This window comes from Neodiprion pinetum, chromosome 2 (genome assembly GCF_021155775.2).
Source record: "Neodiprion pinetum isolate iyNeoPine1 chromosome 2, iyNeoPine1.2, whole genome shotgun sequence".
Taxonomy (NCBI): domain Eukaryota; kingdom Metazoa; phylum Arthropoda; class Insecta; order Hymenoptera; family Diprionidae; genus Neodiprion; species Neodiprion pinetum.
Genome location: NC_060233.1, coordinates 20,263,754 through 20,280,599, shown reverse-complemented (window position 1 = coordinate 20,280,599; position 16,846 = coordinate 20,263,754). Strand labels below are relative to the sequence as shown.

The 16,846-nt window shown below is 39.7% G+C and overlaps 1 protein-coding gene across 1 annotated transcript; it reads left to right on the top strand.

Annotated features, from left to right (window-relative positions):
* The first annotated feature begins 3,590 nt into the window (after positions 1-3,590).
* LOC124212230 (uncharacterized protein F54H12.2-like) lies at positions 3,591-4,172 on the top strand. Its single transcript, XM_046612109.1, has one exon. The coding sequence runs from the start codon at positions 3,591-3,593 to the stop codon at positions 4,170-4,172; it is 582 nt and encodes a 193-aa protein (XP_046468065.1).
* The last annotated feature ends 12,674 nt before the right edge of the window (positions 4,173-16,846 follow it).

The following is a 16,846-nucleotide window of genomic DNA, read 5'->3' as shown; positions in this document are numbered from 1 at the left end:
TCACGAAATTACTCGAAATTCTTCAGCCTATAAATCTGCTTGGTGACCGTAGCCTGAGTTACGCGTACTAACGTAGAGACACAGTTGAGCGACCGAGAAGGTCAAATAGAGTCCCGGGTTTGAGTCGCGGCAAGACTACTGTGATTTGAGTGCAACCAAATTCCGTTGCACGGGGTAACGTCAAACCGGTACGAGACGTTCTCATTTCTCGTGTAGGTCGCGAGCCGTCGAAAGGGGAGCGCCGAACTCGCGAACCGCGTCCCGACGTCGCACAGTGGTCCGAAAGCCCGAATTCTTGGCCAAAACTAATAACTCAAATATTTTTCAGTGAAAATTGCTAGTATTACTATACCTATAGTTTTTTGGCTTGCTGGTTTCGAAAATGAATGCAAAAATGCGAAATTCAAAATGGCGGATGTTTTTCGCGAAAAATAATACCAATTCGCTAAAATTCATACTAGTAATGTTTTTGGGGTCGCTGATTCCGAAAAAAAAACAAAAATGCAAAATTCAAAATGGCGGACGTTAAATGGCGGATGTTTTTCGCGAAAATGTTACCAATTCGCTGAAATTCATACTTGTAATGTTTTTGGGGTCGCCGATTCCGAAAACGAATGCAAAAATGCGAAATTAAAAATGGTGGACAGAAAATGGCGGGAAAATTTCGTGAAAAATAAAACTAAAATTAAACCCGCATGGAATAACTTGCAAAATTACGTGAAATCTTTTCACTAACTCAGTATCGACCCCAAGAATGCGAGCAGACGTTTCAGTGTTTTCAAAAAAACGCCGAGCTGTATTGCCGTCATTTGAGTTGCCCATGCCTTGCTTTGGTTGATCTATGAGGAGGTGCAGTTCGTCTTTGAATGCTTTCTGGATGGAATTTTTACGTTCTTTCAAAGCATTTTTAGCTTCTTCACCACGAGACTGCCATTTTTCGGTTTTTAGTTTATATCGAACATGCAGTAAACATTCGAAAAATTGTATCCAACAATGCAAAGTTGATAATCCGTGTATAAATTTCGAATCATCGACTCTTATTTGTCGCATAGCCTGCAGATCGTTAAAATGTTTCGACGTTGCATTGCAAATGTAACATCTCATTAAGGACTTCGTACCAGTTACAGTATTGCAAACCTTTCCATCAATCATCGTAAAAGTTAATTTGCAACTCACTTTACAATCTTTGCCGTCAATTGTCGTCTGCAAAGGTTTAAGTGTTGCAATTTGATCGTCAATGACGCGCTTTTCCTCGATTATTGAATTTTCCGTTTCGGGTTTGAATTGAAGCCTGATCGGTCGACAATACCATGGAGAAGAAGGCCTAGGGTTTTTCCAAATTACAATTTCTGAATTTTCATGTCCGTCGTGGCCAATAAGTTGTAAGGGAACGAGGGAAGTCAGGAGAACACTCGAATCGGAGCTACCTTCGTCCGAAAATTTTTGTTTGTATTCCTTTTGTGCAGAACTTCTGTCGAACCCCCACTTAACAACGAGTATCAAATTTTGCAATACACTGCCGCTCATTAAATCCAAAACATCGTTTTGAAGTTCCAAAATTCGTTTGCTTGTGTGGTGGAGAAGAGATTGTAATTTAACTTCAGCGCAGATTTCAGAAATAGAAATATCTGGTGGATAACAAAGTTTTTTGACCTTCAAAACGGAATTATAACTTGGAAAAACTCTACTATTGCATAATTGTGTGGTATGCCTGATATTCATGTACTGCGACTTAGTTAAATTTGAATCAAGAACGAGTGCTAAAGCAGTGTTTGGGGACATTTGTTTTTCCGTTTAAGAGACCTTTTGCATGGCAGATATGTACTTTACTGCTCGCGTGGGAGATTTGGAGGTTACATTGTCGATGTCTCTAGCTGCTGAGACAGCTCCAGATTCGCGAAGACTCATTTTGGCAGCGTAGGAGAGCTCGCCCGCGCTGTAACTCTCACGCAATTTCTGCGGTTTCCTCCGTTTGGAACGGTCGCTCGATTCGGAAAAAGAAATTTGGGGACGCCCACCACTGTGTCTTGATTTTGTAGAATCCTCACTTTCATTTACAGTTGCTTCTTGATCCAGAAAGATGACCCATTTTTGTGAATAATTAAATTAGCTACTTAATATACTGTTACACTTAGGTACATTACTTTGTATATAATCAATATTTACCGTAACGCTTATCGACTGATCCAACCAGCTTTTGTTATTTTTCAGAAAACGATCCCTAATGCGGCAAGCATTTTGCCATTTTATTTTGAAATTGCAAATAACTTTTTTTAACGCCTGTCGCGAACGATCTTCGATGCGAAAAAAATGTGGTGCTTTATTGAGCAGGTTAACGCCCAAATTTTCGATAAGGTCATCGAGATTTTGGTCCCATTCCTCATGCACGGCATCAAACAGTTGCTGTCGTGTCCACTGCACAACCTCCATCTTGGATCCTATCATTGAAAATGCAAATATTTTACTTACTTTTAATAATTTATAAATTAGAATTATTCACTTTCGTGATAATATTCAGTAGTGCGAGTCCAATGAAATTCAAATCGGACACTATGTATATTACATCAGATACATTTGTAACAGTCCCCAGGTATATGTAAACAAAAGAAAAAGTTTGCATCGCCGCGCTACAATAATCCCCCGAGGCGGGACACGAGGCTCCGACCGAGTCGACAAAACACTGCTTCAAAGAATGCGTATTTTTGACCAATGGAGCAAAAACGAGCAGGCGATGCCAACGGTTTCACATTCTCTATACTTTTTCACACTAGGAATCGTTGAGATCTCCGCAGGATCTCCGGGGATCATAACTAATTCTCTACAGATAATAATGCAATTCAATGAAATAGGTTATTTTGCAGCACCCGTATTGCATCATTAATATCATCGCCATAAATTCCGAAACTTGGTTCATTTACAAAATTTATGTAATTCACTTACCTTGAGGAATAATATCCATTTTGGTTGACTCGATTTTGATGCAAATTGAAAAAACCATAGCCTTTTTTATCGCGCGCTCGAAAGCGTGCACACACCACAGTCCCGCGCGAGTCTCGACAATAGTCACTTTTGAGGGCTTACCACAGGCCATAGAATGAATATAAACATCTGCCCTTTTGGATTTCAAAGCTCTAATGCTATCTATTGACAAATATGTGAAGCTTTACCTCGGATGATAACTTTCGGTTTTGGGGGTTTTGGCCAAGAATTCAGGCTTTCGGACCACTGTGCGCCGTTTAAAAAGGCAGTCAAGAGTCGTTTCGTAGAATCAGGACACAAATCGAAAAGAGCTGCTGAAGAAAATATTGATAAACTCATGAGGGGCATTGGTTATAAAGACGAACCGGCGGATTAGCACGTCACTCAAACATTGTCTGCGTGAACGGACTTGGCGGCGTGCAACAAGCAGCTTGTGCTACGAGAAAAATTAGACGGAGAAGGTCGAAAAAGAAAACATCGGCTAAGATACCCAAGCGTGTCTGAACCGCAAGAAAACTAAATGAAAAAAGTGCCGTAAAAAACGGGACCTTACAGACATATTCGGACCCCGGTGAACCCCCGCGCCGCTCGCTTCGACTTAAATATCAACAATGGCCTTCCAGCAGGCGCAGTCGGGTGAGTGTATGAAATCAGAACTGCATTTGTTTTCTCTATCACCAACGCAGACGTCTATTGAGGCTGGTCAATGGGTACACTACAAACCCGTATCATCTCCAACCGATGATTCCCCGATTGAATCTGTTGTACCTGGAAACGGTGATGAGTACATCGACTTGGCACACACTATGCTCAGCTTACAAGTGAAGTTAGATCCGACTGTTCCGGCCCCACCGGCAGGCGAAGGCAACGCTGCCATTCCGCATGCCACTCCGGTAAACAATCTGCTTCACTCAATGTCCAATCAAGTCGATATATTCTTCTTTCGAAAACTAGTCTCACCAGCCAACAACTCTTACGCCTATCGGGCATATATAGAGACTCTACTCAATTACGCACTGCCCGCCAAAAAATCCCACCTTTTGTCGGTTCGATGGTACGACAGCGAGGAAGGAGTATCGGATGTTTACGACGCCGACGCCGTCGGTGCTGACCAAGGTTTCATCGAACGCAAACAGATCATGAGCAATGCACGTACCGTTGATCTGATTGGACATGTTTGGATTGCACTGTAATGTGTTTAGTCAAGACAAATTTTTACTCAACGGTGTGGAACTGCGTCTCCGACTTGTAATCCAGGAATTTTAGGATTTCACTTCGGAAAAAGTCCAACCAAGTTGAAAATTGGTATACACCTACCTTTCAGCTTTCCAAGTAAGGTGTACAAAGTCCTCTGAATTCGGTTGTACGCATCACTTGTGACAGACCAAAAACGGTGAAAAAAATTACCTTTTTTCAGTTTTTTGCGAATATCTCCGTTCCTGTCAGTCTTACGGTTATGAAGTATACTTGAAAAAAAAGAGCGGAGTATTTTCTGCAAAAAAGGTCTCAAAGAGTTTATTCATAGAACTAGTAGTTTCCACTGAAAAAAGGTGTGAAACATCAGATCGAGTTTTCTAGTAGCCGCACTGCTGCGTCCTGCGTTCTGTGTGGCGACGCCATAGCAGCTGCGCCTCCCCTCTGACGTCAGGGCATAGATTGGGTCGGGTTTATACCTGCTATGCCTGTTTCTGCTTGTGACGGGTCTAGACACTCAGTCCTAAATCGTTGCTACGCCACACTGGACGTATATTACATCACGTTTTCAAGGTAATGCATTATGGAACAGTTATGTGGTATATGTGACAAAACACTCGCAGGTGACGAATCTGTAACAGTTAAGCGGGGAATAGATGAGTTAAAGGCCGCGACTGATGAGAGAAATGATGGAAACTTAGCATTGTTTAGTGATATACAATCTATCCAAGTGCACATAGCCTGCCGTCAAGACTATATTCGCTAGTCCAGTATTAACGCTTTCAAAAGTAAACGTGTTATTGAGGATACTGCTTGTTCACCGGGATGTAGTCCTCCAAAATGAAAGATGCAATCATTTGCACCATCTTTCGACTCCTAGAAACTTTGTATTTTTTGCGGTAACGAGGCTGACTAGAAAAAAGAAAATAAAACTCGTAAGGAGCATCGCAAAACGATCAAGCACGTTGCAACAATTGGCTTCGGAGGAACCATAATGCAGATCGCCGAAAAAAGAAAAGATGACCAGACCCAGGCTGTTAAGAAAAGGATTATCTTAGAGACAGATTTGGTTGCAGCCGAAGCAAAATATCACAGCAATTGCTTCATCCATTTTCTTTCACCGGGCAACGGAAAAGAAAACAGGTCGCCCTGTGGATGGTCGAATTATCGCAGTAATGGAATATATTTTCGCCTACATAGAAAATAATGGTGACTGCCAATTCACCTTCACTGAATTAAAAGGAGTCCTCGAAGATTTTCAACCAGACGATAAAACTGTAAAAACAGAAGCATCGTCAGCCAGTAAGCGCAACATCACCGGAGAGGAGAGTTCGACTAGTAATCAGCCACGCGAGGTACCAGACAGAAATTCCTCGCTACAAGCAGTAATACCAGAGTCAGTCTCTTCACTGAAAATCTCTCCTGAACCGCCTACGCCAACGTCAGACGGCGAAGTTACTATTTCCTACGAACTGCGTACTACTACGATTGACTCACATACCTCCTCACAATCTTTTGTGAGTGGTATGATTATCTCTGATAACTGGGGCAAAGAAGGAAAAGAAAAAGAAAAAGATGAGGTACAAAATGGACAGTCTACAGATATGGAGCGCGATGCCGGCGATTTCGAACGGGAAGACCGGGGCTTTTGCAGCGAATCAGATACCCCTCATCTGGACACGCCCGACAGCCTTTGTATCAAATACTGATGATCACACACGCCCCGATAGCCACTCGGTGGCGTTTTTCGTCAGTTCCTCGGGACACGGTAATTACTTCGACAGCTTCGGATTACCACTGTTCGTCCCTCACCATAAGCGGACTTTACGAAGAAATTGCAGACGATACGACTGGAACGACAGACTGCTTCAAAGCCTCGATTCTGATGTATGTGGACAATTTTGTATTATGTTCATGCACTTTATGGCTACTGGTTTTTCTCTGCAGCAGTTTCTCAGTATATTTACTCTTGACCTCAACAGAAACGATCGTATTGCAGAATTATTTCACCACCGAATGGCCCATGTCGCAAAACGCAAAACGAACAACATCAATTCAAATCACATTTATCCTACAAGTTGTTTTCCATGTTGTACCTCTAAAAATTGTAATGTCGCTGATTTTAAGACTGATAAATAAAAAACAGAACCTTGCTAATATATCTCGTGTAGTAGTAAGAACATTGTAATAATCATGTATTCGTTATATGTAATAATCATGTATATTTACACCTACGTTAACTGAATAAACCTGTAAGGACGAGATTTGATTTTTGTACATCGTCCGCCGTTGAGTTCTGTTTCTTCACCCACCCGCCCGCATTCTCGTACGTCTTAGTATGCCTATAGACTTACATTAAGAGAGAGAGAGAGCGAAAAACTAAGTTTTGTCGTAGTATGCGCTTTCGGCGAGGTAAGAATTGATCATGCTTTAGCAGTGTCCAATTTAAATTTGCCGCGTCAATCGGTATCGAGAGAAGTTACACATCACGTTCAGGCTGAAATGGAAATTGAAATTGAGCGATATGCTAACGCGAGACCGCTCGTTCTCATCGGACAGGACAATTGGTTTATTATGACTTCGAATAAATTTCGACAGCTAGAAAATAGCGAATTAGCAGTCTCGCGTTGTGCTTTAGATTAGGTGCTTCATGGATACATCGAAGCCGGACGCGAGCTGAAGTTTAATCTAAACACGCATGCAGCGTGATGTACAACAACACAACCAAAGAGCATTGAGCAGCAGACTCTCGAAAATCTGGACAAATTTATAAGGGAATATTTTGAAATCGAAAGTCTCGGCGTCGCGGTCACCGAAAAAAAAAAATAGTAAACACGCAAGGGCCTTAGCCATTAGAATCGACTACGTGAAAAAGAGACGATTATTGGGAAACGGGTTTACTTTGAAGACCGGGATTAATGCTAAGCTTTCACGTAAGAAAGACTGCGTCAAACAGACTTTATTTATTAGAGAGAATATTAGATAAAGATCCTGAATCAACGTCGCGATATTACAAAGAGAGACCGTTGGATTGAAAATGTTTACGTAGTGAAAGTTCCGAAAGATGTTCCGAAACCGCGTAAATGGTAGGTTCCACAGTTCTGAGTCAAGAATGTAAATGATCCAGAAAAAGCCAGACCTGTGTTTGACGCAGGCCGCTAAAACAAAGGGATTTTCGCTCAATGAGCTTTTAGAGACGGGCCCAGATTTGTTGGAGTCGCTGCTCGGTGTCCTTCCGCGTTTCAGACAATCCGCTATCGCCGTAATAGATGATATCGAAAATACGTACTTGCGCGTTAGAGTGATCGACAGAGGTTGTGAAGCACAAAGATTTTTCTGGCGAGGTGCTGATCGTGTACGCGAGCCTGATGTGTGGGAAAATATGGGATTGATATATGGCTCGAAATCTTCTTCTTGCAGCGCGATTTACGTGAAAAATAAAAATGCTGAGACGTTTGCCAACGAGAGACCCGAAACCGCGCGCAGCATTGTGAAGAATAGTTATATGGATAACTATCTTGCGTCGGGCGATTCGGTGACGGAAATGCGAAAACGCGTCCGGGATGTGATTTCAATTAACAGTAAGGCAAATTTCAAAATGCATGGCTGGGCGTCGAACGACTGGCGTGTGTTTTGCGACGTACGTCACGAAGATAGATTAGGAAGAAAAGACAAAGCGAGTCTCTGCGATAAAGAGGAAAGCGTGCTAGGATTGTACTGGGATAGGAACGAAGATACGCTTAGATTTAATGTTGGTTTCAGTAAAATTTGTTTGAACTTAGACCGCGGCGAAGGAGCTCCAACCAAACGGGAGCTTTTTAGTATTGCTATGTCGGTATACGATCCGCTCGGTATTCTCGCCCCATGCATGCTTCAAGCGAAGCTCATAATGCAAGACGTTTGGCGAAGCGAGGTTAAATGGGACCAAGCGATTCGAACGAAAGAATTTGAAGTTTGGCTAAACTGGCTGCGAAAGATACTCGGAATGAAAAATTGGGAATTTAAAAAAAAAATTATTGAATTTTTTTTTGCTTTTTAAAACTTTATTATGAATTATATTGATATTTAATGTGGAAAACTAAAAAAAAATTTTTTTTCAATCGATTATAAACAATTATATAATGACAAAATTTTTAAAAAATCACGTGACTATGAACGCGCCACGATTGGTCATCATACCTGTGACGTCATAATCTTGAAGCAATTTCATAACAGTACAACGTTTACGGCTATTACACGTAACTTGACAAAAATATTGCAAATTTACTGTCGAAAAAAGATTTGTTCAAGTTAGTTCCGACTAGCTATGTGTGATACAGGATTTATAAAGGCGAATTCTGATAAAATTCCTGATGTTGATATATTTATGATAACCAATTTTTTAAAAAATGACGTTCGGTTGAATTCTGCTGAAGTTCAAGGTGCCAAGGCATCAAGGTGAGTCTGTTGAAAATTAATATTATAAATTAAAATATCTAAGTATCAATTCTCTATTGAATATACTTATTAATTTTATTAATTTTAGAGCATCACGTCAAAGTTACGGCGACAAAGCTACAGGTTATGTTCAAATTACAAGGGGACCTTACAGGTTGTCACTCACGGATTTTGATGGGTCTCAGATATGTCGTAGAGGGACCTACACTGAGTACCCGAGTACGGGGAGTTTATTCAACGGCTCATAGTTTTCGAGATAAATCGTTCGGAAATTTAACTCGTACCTATTATACTGGTGAAGTAATACAATTTCCGATCAAGCGAGCGCAGCCCAGTGGGCAAGGTTCACGGCTCCGACTCTCGTGATCCCAGGTTCAAGTCCTACGCCATACTTTTTTTTTTTCTCACGAAATACAAATAAATTGAATAGACTGTGCAATATCGTCTAATCATTCATAGTTATTTTATTTATCATTATTTTTAGACTTTTTTTTATTTTTTTTTTTATTAAAAATTTTTTTTTCAATTTTTTTCATTTGAAAATTTTTTACAATTGTCACGCTCTCCAGACTTCATATTCCTTTCCCACACTCTTAGTTACCTTACGCTCTGTCTACTCTCATCGTTCGCGAGTCAGTAGATTCTTCTGTAATTCGCGGCTAGCTTGCCTCCTACATCCCGCAAAACTAGGCAGATCCATCCTAGCGCTCAAGCAAGACACCTATCCCTCTAAACCAAGACCATACCTTCTTCTCTCGACCGACTCCATGCATTGACCACTAATAAACAATCATATACTTTAAATCGTTTACCCTCCCTTAATACCTATCCCTTTCTATTCCATTCACTTCCTGCGTTGGGAGTAGTAGCACGCGTGTGCATAGTCGACGTGAACGGACCCTATAATAGCCAAATAACACCTTGGCTGAGCGTGGAGTTAGCTCCGATCACCGCTCATCGGAGCCTACGCATTCTACCCCGTAACAAATGAAAAAATTTGAAAAAAAATTTATCAATAAAAAAAAAATAAAAAAAAGTCTAAAAATAATAATAAATAATTAGACAATTTTGCACAGTCCGTTTTATTTATTTGTATTTCGCGAGAAAAAAAAAGCATCGCGCGGGATTTGAACCCAGGATCGCCAGAGTCGGAGCTGTGTACCTCGCCCACAGTGCTGCGCTCGCTTGATCGGAAATTCTATTACTTCACCGGTATAATAGGTACAAGTTAAATTTCCGAACGATTTTTCTCGAAAATTATGAGCTGTATAAGAAATTCCTGTATTCAGGTACTCTGGGTGGGTCCCTTTACAACATATCCGAGACCCATCAAAATCCGTGAGTGACAACCTGTAAGGTCCCCTTGTTAGACGCAAAAATGGTATTTGTACTGTAAAAGGACGTGTATGTCCAGGACATCGAGTTCGAAGTAAAGCTTAGTCAGTCACTCGAATTATTAATGAAAAGTTAAGAAAAGTTCAGGATGCTCAATGCCATGACTGCGCAGCTTCAGCAGGTAATTAATACTCCAATTATACTCAAGTTGTTTGATGCCTTGGACAATAATAATTTTTTATATTGTATGCACAGGTCGTTGCAAACATGCATTAGCATTACTTATGTGGACCCACCGCAAAAGTGAAGATCCGACACCTACAGAATTTGCTTGCTACTGGAAAAAGTTTCGGTTATCAGGCATTGGAACAGTTATAAAATATATTAAAGCTGAAAAACTGAGAAAAAAATCCTCTGCTACTCCATTTGACAATTTTCCGGATAATAGTACATTTTTACAAGAAATGATTCAATTTGCCAAAAATCAACAGATAAATTCTCAAATTGAGAAATTAAATTTTGATGTAGAATACAAAAAAGCTTACAATATCATTACATCGACTTATTTTTGATTTTAATCAAAGTGCTAATTTGAAAGTTGAAAAATATTTAGAGTACGCTAAAACTGAAATGAAAGACGATGTATATGAAGAAGCTGAACTACCATCCGAACAGCAAAGTGAATGTGCAATTTGCCATGAACTTCGTTATGGACGTATTACTGCATAAAAGTTTTATGAAGCTGCTGATTGTAAAACTGGTGATGGTTCATTAGTTCAACAAATCATTGGTGCCAGTAAAGTTCACGAGACAAGTGCGGAAAAAAAAACACACGAGGAAAAGAATCGGAAAAAGAAGTCATCGAAGTTCTGGATAAAGAATTAAGAGTAAAAATTACGCGTCCGGGGATATATCTTGTGCCTAGTCACCCAGTTTTTGCAGCATCTCCTGATGGAATGACTAGTAATGTGATTATTGAAGTAAAATTTTCCTCGAGTCAAAAATTGTTGGACAATTTTTTACCAGATGGTAAAGTAAGCTTGAAGTGTAACGCTCAAATGCAACTACAGATGTTAATGACTGGTAAAAAAGAAGGTATCTTTTGTGTTGCTGATCCAAATTTCGAAGAAAATAAAAATATTCATATCAAAAAATTAAATTACGATGATGCACATACACAAGCTCTCATTAAAGAAAGTCTAGTATTTTGGACCAAAAATATATTTCCAAAACTATTAAAATTTGTGAAAACTTAAGCATACAGTAGTCTTAGTGCTTATTATTTATAAAATTTTGATGTTGGTTTACAAATACAATAAATACATAACATATTACTTAACATCGAACATACAATCAGTAATTTATTCTATAATAAAAATATCTCTTAAGTTTAAGTAGAAATTATAGGTGCTTGTAAATTCACTAGTGCTGCAGCAATGCCAACAATATAGTCTGTTGAAGCTAACATATTATGATCAACAACTGCATGAGGTTTGAGAAAATCAAACTCTCTCATTCTTTCGATGACTCACGTAGAGATTCGTTTGCCTTGTAAGACGTCAGATTGTGATAATTTTACTCCAGAACGAACTGAAGGTGGTCGAATTAATTCAATATTTTTATCGTCAAGAAGTGATACAATATTTTTGAATCCTCGATCGGCCATGACAGCACAAGCTTCGGGTAACTCATCTAATAATCCGCTTTCTTGAAATAATAGCTCATCTGAAATTCGACCTCCAAATCCTTTTGTTATGAAATTTATAAAACCATCTGGTGTACAAGATATTGAATACTTTAAAGTATTACACTTTTTATACTCTGACCAAGTTGAAGATTGGTACTCTGGATCACTTGGTTTTTCAATTGTATCTCAAATGCATCAATGATAGCTATCACATGACTAAATGAAGTTCTAAATGGTACCGGTAGTATTTTTTTTATGTTACTACACTCAGGCATATAAACAAGCTTTTTTAACAAACGTGCTGATACAGGGACTGTTTTACTAAAAATAATACTAGTATTGCTGACACTCATTCCAAACTGTTGACTTAATCTTTTAAAGGAATCTTGGCGTCGTATTTTCATCAATGATAATTTTATATTGGTAATGTTGAAAATTAGTTACGGTTTCTGTAGCTTGAGACACTTGGGGTGAGGAATAAACGAGATAACACAACACGGTGAATTATTCGTGAAATGAAAAGATTGCGTTTATCAATGTATGGTAATGGAAACTGATGCACATGACTGTATCATGGCGCAAATATATGCGGACTGGGGAGACTTGCTCTGTATCTGAATCCACAGACCAAAGTCCAGAATCAGAACAAAAACATATCTTACGTATTAACGTCTTATTCTAATTCTACTATTGACTAGCTCGATCCTTCGTTTATATCCACACACAGAAAAGTCGCTAATATTTGTATATTCTCAACACTCCCTCTCGACTTTTCTTGTGTTACTCAATCACACTTAATACAGGTTTAATTTCTTACATTTCAGTGGCATTATTACTATTATTTGTTCAGTTGCCCATATGCGTTCACGCCACTTTTATTGCCCTAATACATTCCGTCCTTAAATCGAAAATACTTAAACTTATCTTGAGGTAATGGCTTGGTTAGGATCAGCCAGTTGCTCATTCGTATTCACATACGTCACATTAATTTCCTTTGCCTCTTGTTTTTCACAGGTAAAGAAAAATTGCACTTCTATGTGCTTGGTTGCTTTGATTGATTCTGGTGTTTTGACTAATGTGATTGCTCTCATGTTATTGCAGTAAATTATTTTCGCTTCTGTCTGAGCACAGTCTATGTTTAACAATAATCTTCTAAGCCAAACTACTTCTTTACTCACAGAACGGAGTGCAATAAACTCGACCTCAGTAGTTGACGTTGCTGTGACCGTTTGACGCCTTGAGCTCCAACTTACAGGACCAGAATTAATCAAGCAAACCCTGCCAGTGGTACTAGCTCGTGTATCTACATCTCCTGCAAAATCTAAATCTGAATATCCTACCAAAATTACATCATTCGATCCCACTTTGTAGCTTATACCACAGCTCGTAGTAGCTTTCAAGTATTTTGATACTCTTTTTACCCCTTGCCGCTGCTGTGCACTTGGTTTCTCCATGTAACTACTGAGTATTCCTACAATGTAAGCAATGTCTGGTCGTGTTCCGACCATTAAGTACATTAATGAGCCAATTGCTTGCCTGTAGGGACAATTACCCTGTATACAATCAATATCATTCACTGTTTTTGAGAATTTCATTCCTGGATCTGCAGGAATGGAGACTGGGTTGCAATTCTCATGACTGAACCTATGCAAAACTTGCTCTGTATACGACCTTTGGTGAACTTTGAGTTTCCCCTCGTCTCGATTCCTTTTGACCTGAAGTCCTACAAAAAATTCTGCCCTCGAATGCGTTATCTGGAATTCCTTGTGCATTTCTGACAATATCATATTCATTTTATCCATACTCTCTTCACTCATCAAACCATCATCCACATCGATCGCAAGATGAATTTTATTTTCAGCTTTTGTGAACACACACGGATCTGCTCTCGATTGCACAAAACCTCACTCCACCAAGGAGTCTATCAGCTTCTTGTTCCACTGCCTTGAGGCTTGTTTCAGGACATATAAGCCTTTCAACAATCGACATACTTTGTCACTTTTCTTGAAAACAGTCGGCTGCTTCATGTATATCTCCTCCTCCAGGTCACCGTGTAGAAATGCTGTCTTCACATCGAACTGGATTATTTCCCAGTCCTTTGCTGCTGCAATGGATAAGATAGTTCGCACAGAACTAAATTTTGCAACGGGAGCAAATGTCTCGCCATAATCAATCCCTTACTTTTGAGAACATCCTCTCGCCACTAATCGGGCCTTGTGCCTGTCAACTGTACCGTCTGCCTTAAGTTTTCGTTTGAAAACCCAACGACTAGTGATTACATTGGCATTCTCAGGTCGAGGTACAAGCACCCAGGTCTGATTGTCTTCGAGGGATTTTAACTCAGCTTCTACAGCATCACGCCATTTTTCTGCGTTATTTGCCTCCAAAGCTTCTTCAAGGGTTACTGGCTCTGCGTTGACCATGAAAGTTTCAGCTATGACCATGCTTGCTTCCTCTTCATCACATTTCTCACTTTCTTTCGATCCTCTTCTTGTCTGATATGGTGATCTTAGGATTGGGAGTCATGGATTCTTGTATTTGGATTTCGGTGTTTCAGGTTGAGACTGTTGAAATACCTCAGTTGACACTTCCTCTCCCTCAACTGGTAAAGACGGCTGAGGGATGGCCGGTTGATGAACGGTCGATTTTTCTGTGACTATCTGAGGTTGAGTGACCTCATTAAAAATCACATCACGACGAATCCATATCCTCCTGCCCTCAGGTTTGTACACCCGATATGCTTTATTTCCTTCGTTGTATCCTACCATGATACATTTCACCGAATTCTGCTCCCACTTTGTACGCTGGTCCTTGGGTATGTGCACGTAACAATCACAGCCAAAAACTCTCAAATGTTTGACAAATGGTTTTTGACCAAACCAAACCTCAAACGGTATCGTTTCTCCTCCCAGTGTATCGAAGGCTGATCTGTTCTTGAGATATACAGCCGTATTCACGGCCTCAGCCCAGAGATAACGTGACAAGCTTCGCTCATGAAGCATAACCTTTGCTGACTCTAAGATCGTGCGATTTTGATGTTCTATAAAGCCATTCTGCTCTGGAGCTCGTGGTGTGGACTGGCCGTGCTTGATTCCTTTTGTTAAAAGGAAACTTCTTACCTCATCGTTACAAAATTCTAGACCACAGTCAGATCTAAGCATTTTCTTTTGATGTCCGTCTGCTTGAACTTTTGCTAGAAATCCTTGTAGGTTTTCAACGACGTTTGTCTTGTCTTTCAAAAAATAACTGAAACAATACCGTGAACAGTCATCTTTCAGAAGCAAAAAGTACTTGACCCCTCCAAGCGTTGACTCACTCATCTTACCACAGAGATCTGCGTGGAATATTGCCCCTGGTATGTTTGATCGCTCACCTGTCCCTGGAAATGGCTGTCTATGTTGCTTACCTTAGGCACATCCCTCACAAAAAGGATTTTCAGGACCTGTATTGAACTGTAGATCATCTATCACTCCTTTCTCATGCATTTTTCTCAACATTTGGTAATTTATATCTCCCATACGCTCATGCCATAGCTTTATGTTCACTGCTGTCACTACCATTGCTTCTTCTGTTGTTATTGTGTTTATATTTATTCTGTAAAGGTTATTATTCTTCACTCCATCCAGAATGACGTAGTCACCCTTCAAGAACACTACTCGCGTCCCACATTCCTCGAAAATCACTCTTATCCCTTTCTCAGTTGACTGTCTGATTGAGATTAGGTTCTTTTCAATCTTTGGAACATATGGCACGTCTTTGATGGTATGAATTATCTTTTCCCCACTTGCATCTATCACTGCAATGTCAATATCACCTCTCCCTCTGACGTCAATACGAGTACCTTCACGCACTCTGACGCTGTGTACATTGGCTGGACACAAGGTGAAGTTTTTGAACCACTGTCTCACGAAAGACATATGTTCCGTCGCACCCGAATCTGCATACCAGTCTTTTTCACTTTTAACGACACTCACTGACTCGACTTCGTCCACTACTAGTAACTCACTTTTGTCCGATCTTGATTGTGCAGTAGTATTTCCTGTCGTATCTGCCACAAGAGATTTATTCTGTGCATTTCCCTGCTCCCTCAATCTCTTCCCGCATTCACGTACCCAGTGACCTGGAATTTTACGATAATTGAATCTTCCTGGGGGTCGATTCTGTACTAGGCGCAATGAAGGGATGCTATGAAGCGACGCAACACGAATGGTCGCTTGTGAAAGCGACGCTATGGGGGAAAGCGATTCTGTACCGAGTGCTATTTTGCGTCAGGCGTTACAAGCAAGCAGTTTTGCCGGCGCAATGGTTGCGTTGAAACCGTTGTTTTAACCTCCCATTCTAAAAGAAGCCGTGAGCCTAGACTTGTCGGGCAGCGTTATAACAGTTTTTTCAGGTTACATTGCTATTTGCAGTAAGAATGAATAAACCTACAAATTTTTTGTGATTTCGAGATTTGTGACATAAGAATCAACGTTCAAAATGAATTAGGTGAGGAAATAATATACGAGATCAATATTTATATGAAATTAATACATAAGTAATGAAATAATACATTAATATTAATATGTATGAGATAATAACTAAGGTTATGATCTCATAACTAGAAAAGTTTTGTTTCATTGTTCTGTGTGTTACTTCTGTTAGCTACATTTATTTACAAAATTGCTATTTAAAAAATCTGTTATAAGACGTTATAAGACTAGGCATATTTATAAGATGATAATGGCAGGTTTTATGATGTCACATTAATATGAACATGGATTTGTTACAGTCCTACTGAAGTAGCAAAACGTTCCCACAAGCACAACAGTAATCAAAGGAAATATTTGATCCAATATATGTATAACCGTAGAGAGTTTGCAGCAGGACGGCTTATAGATGCTCGAGGAAAAGAAAAAGGAGATGAATTGTGGAAGGCACTCAAAAGGGAATTGAACTCCTCAGGGTTTGAGAAAATACAAATTCAGTGGCAGAAAGTGCGTAAACTTCGAAAACCTTTATTTCTTATGAAAACGTTGATTTTTTTAACACTGTTTATTTGTAATTAGTGTAATTTACTTAAAGATAATAGGTACATTTTTTTATTCTCATTCACCAAGTTTCTACCAGAACTGACATAAAAATTTTGTAATGAGACTGAAATTCAACCAGATTACATTTACCTTGGTCCAAATGCAGTCTCGCTTCAAAACCTTCGATTTCTGTGACGGTGGA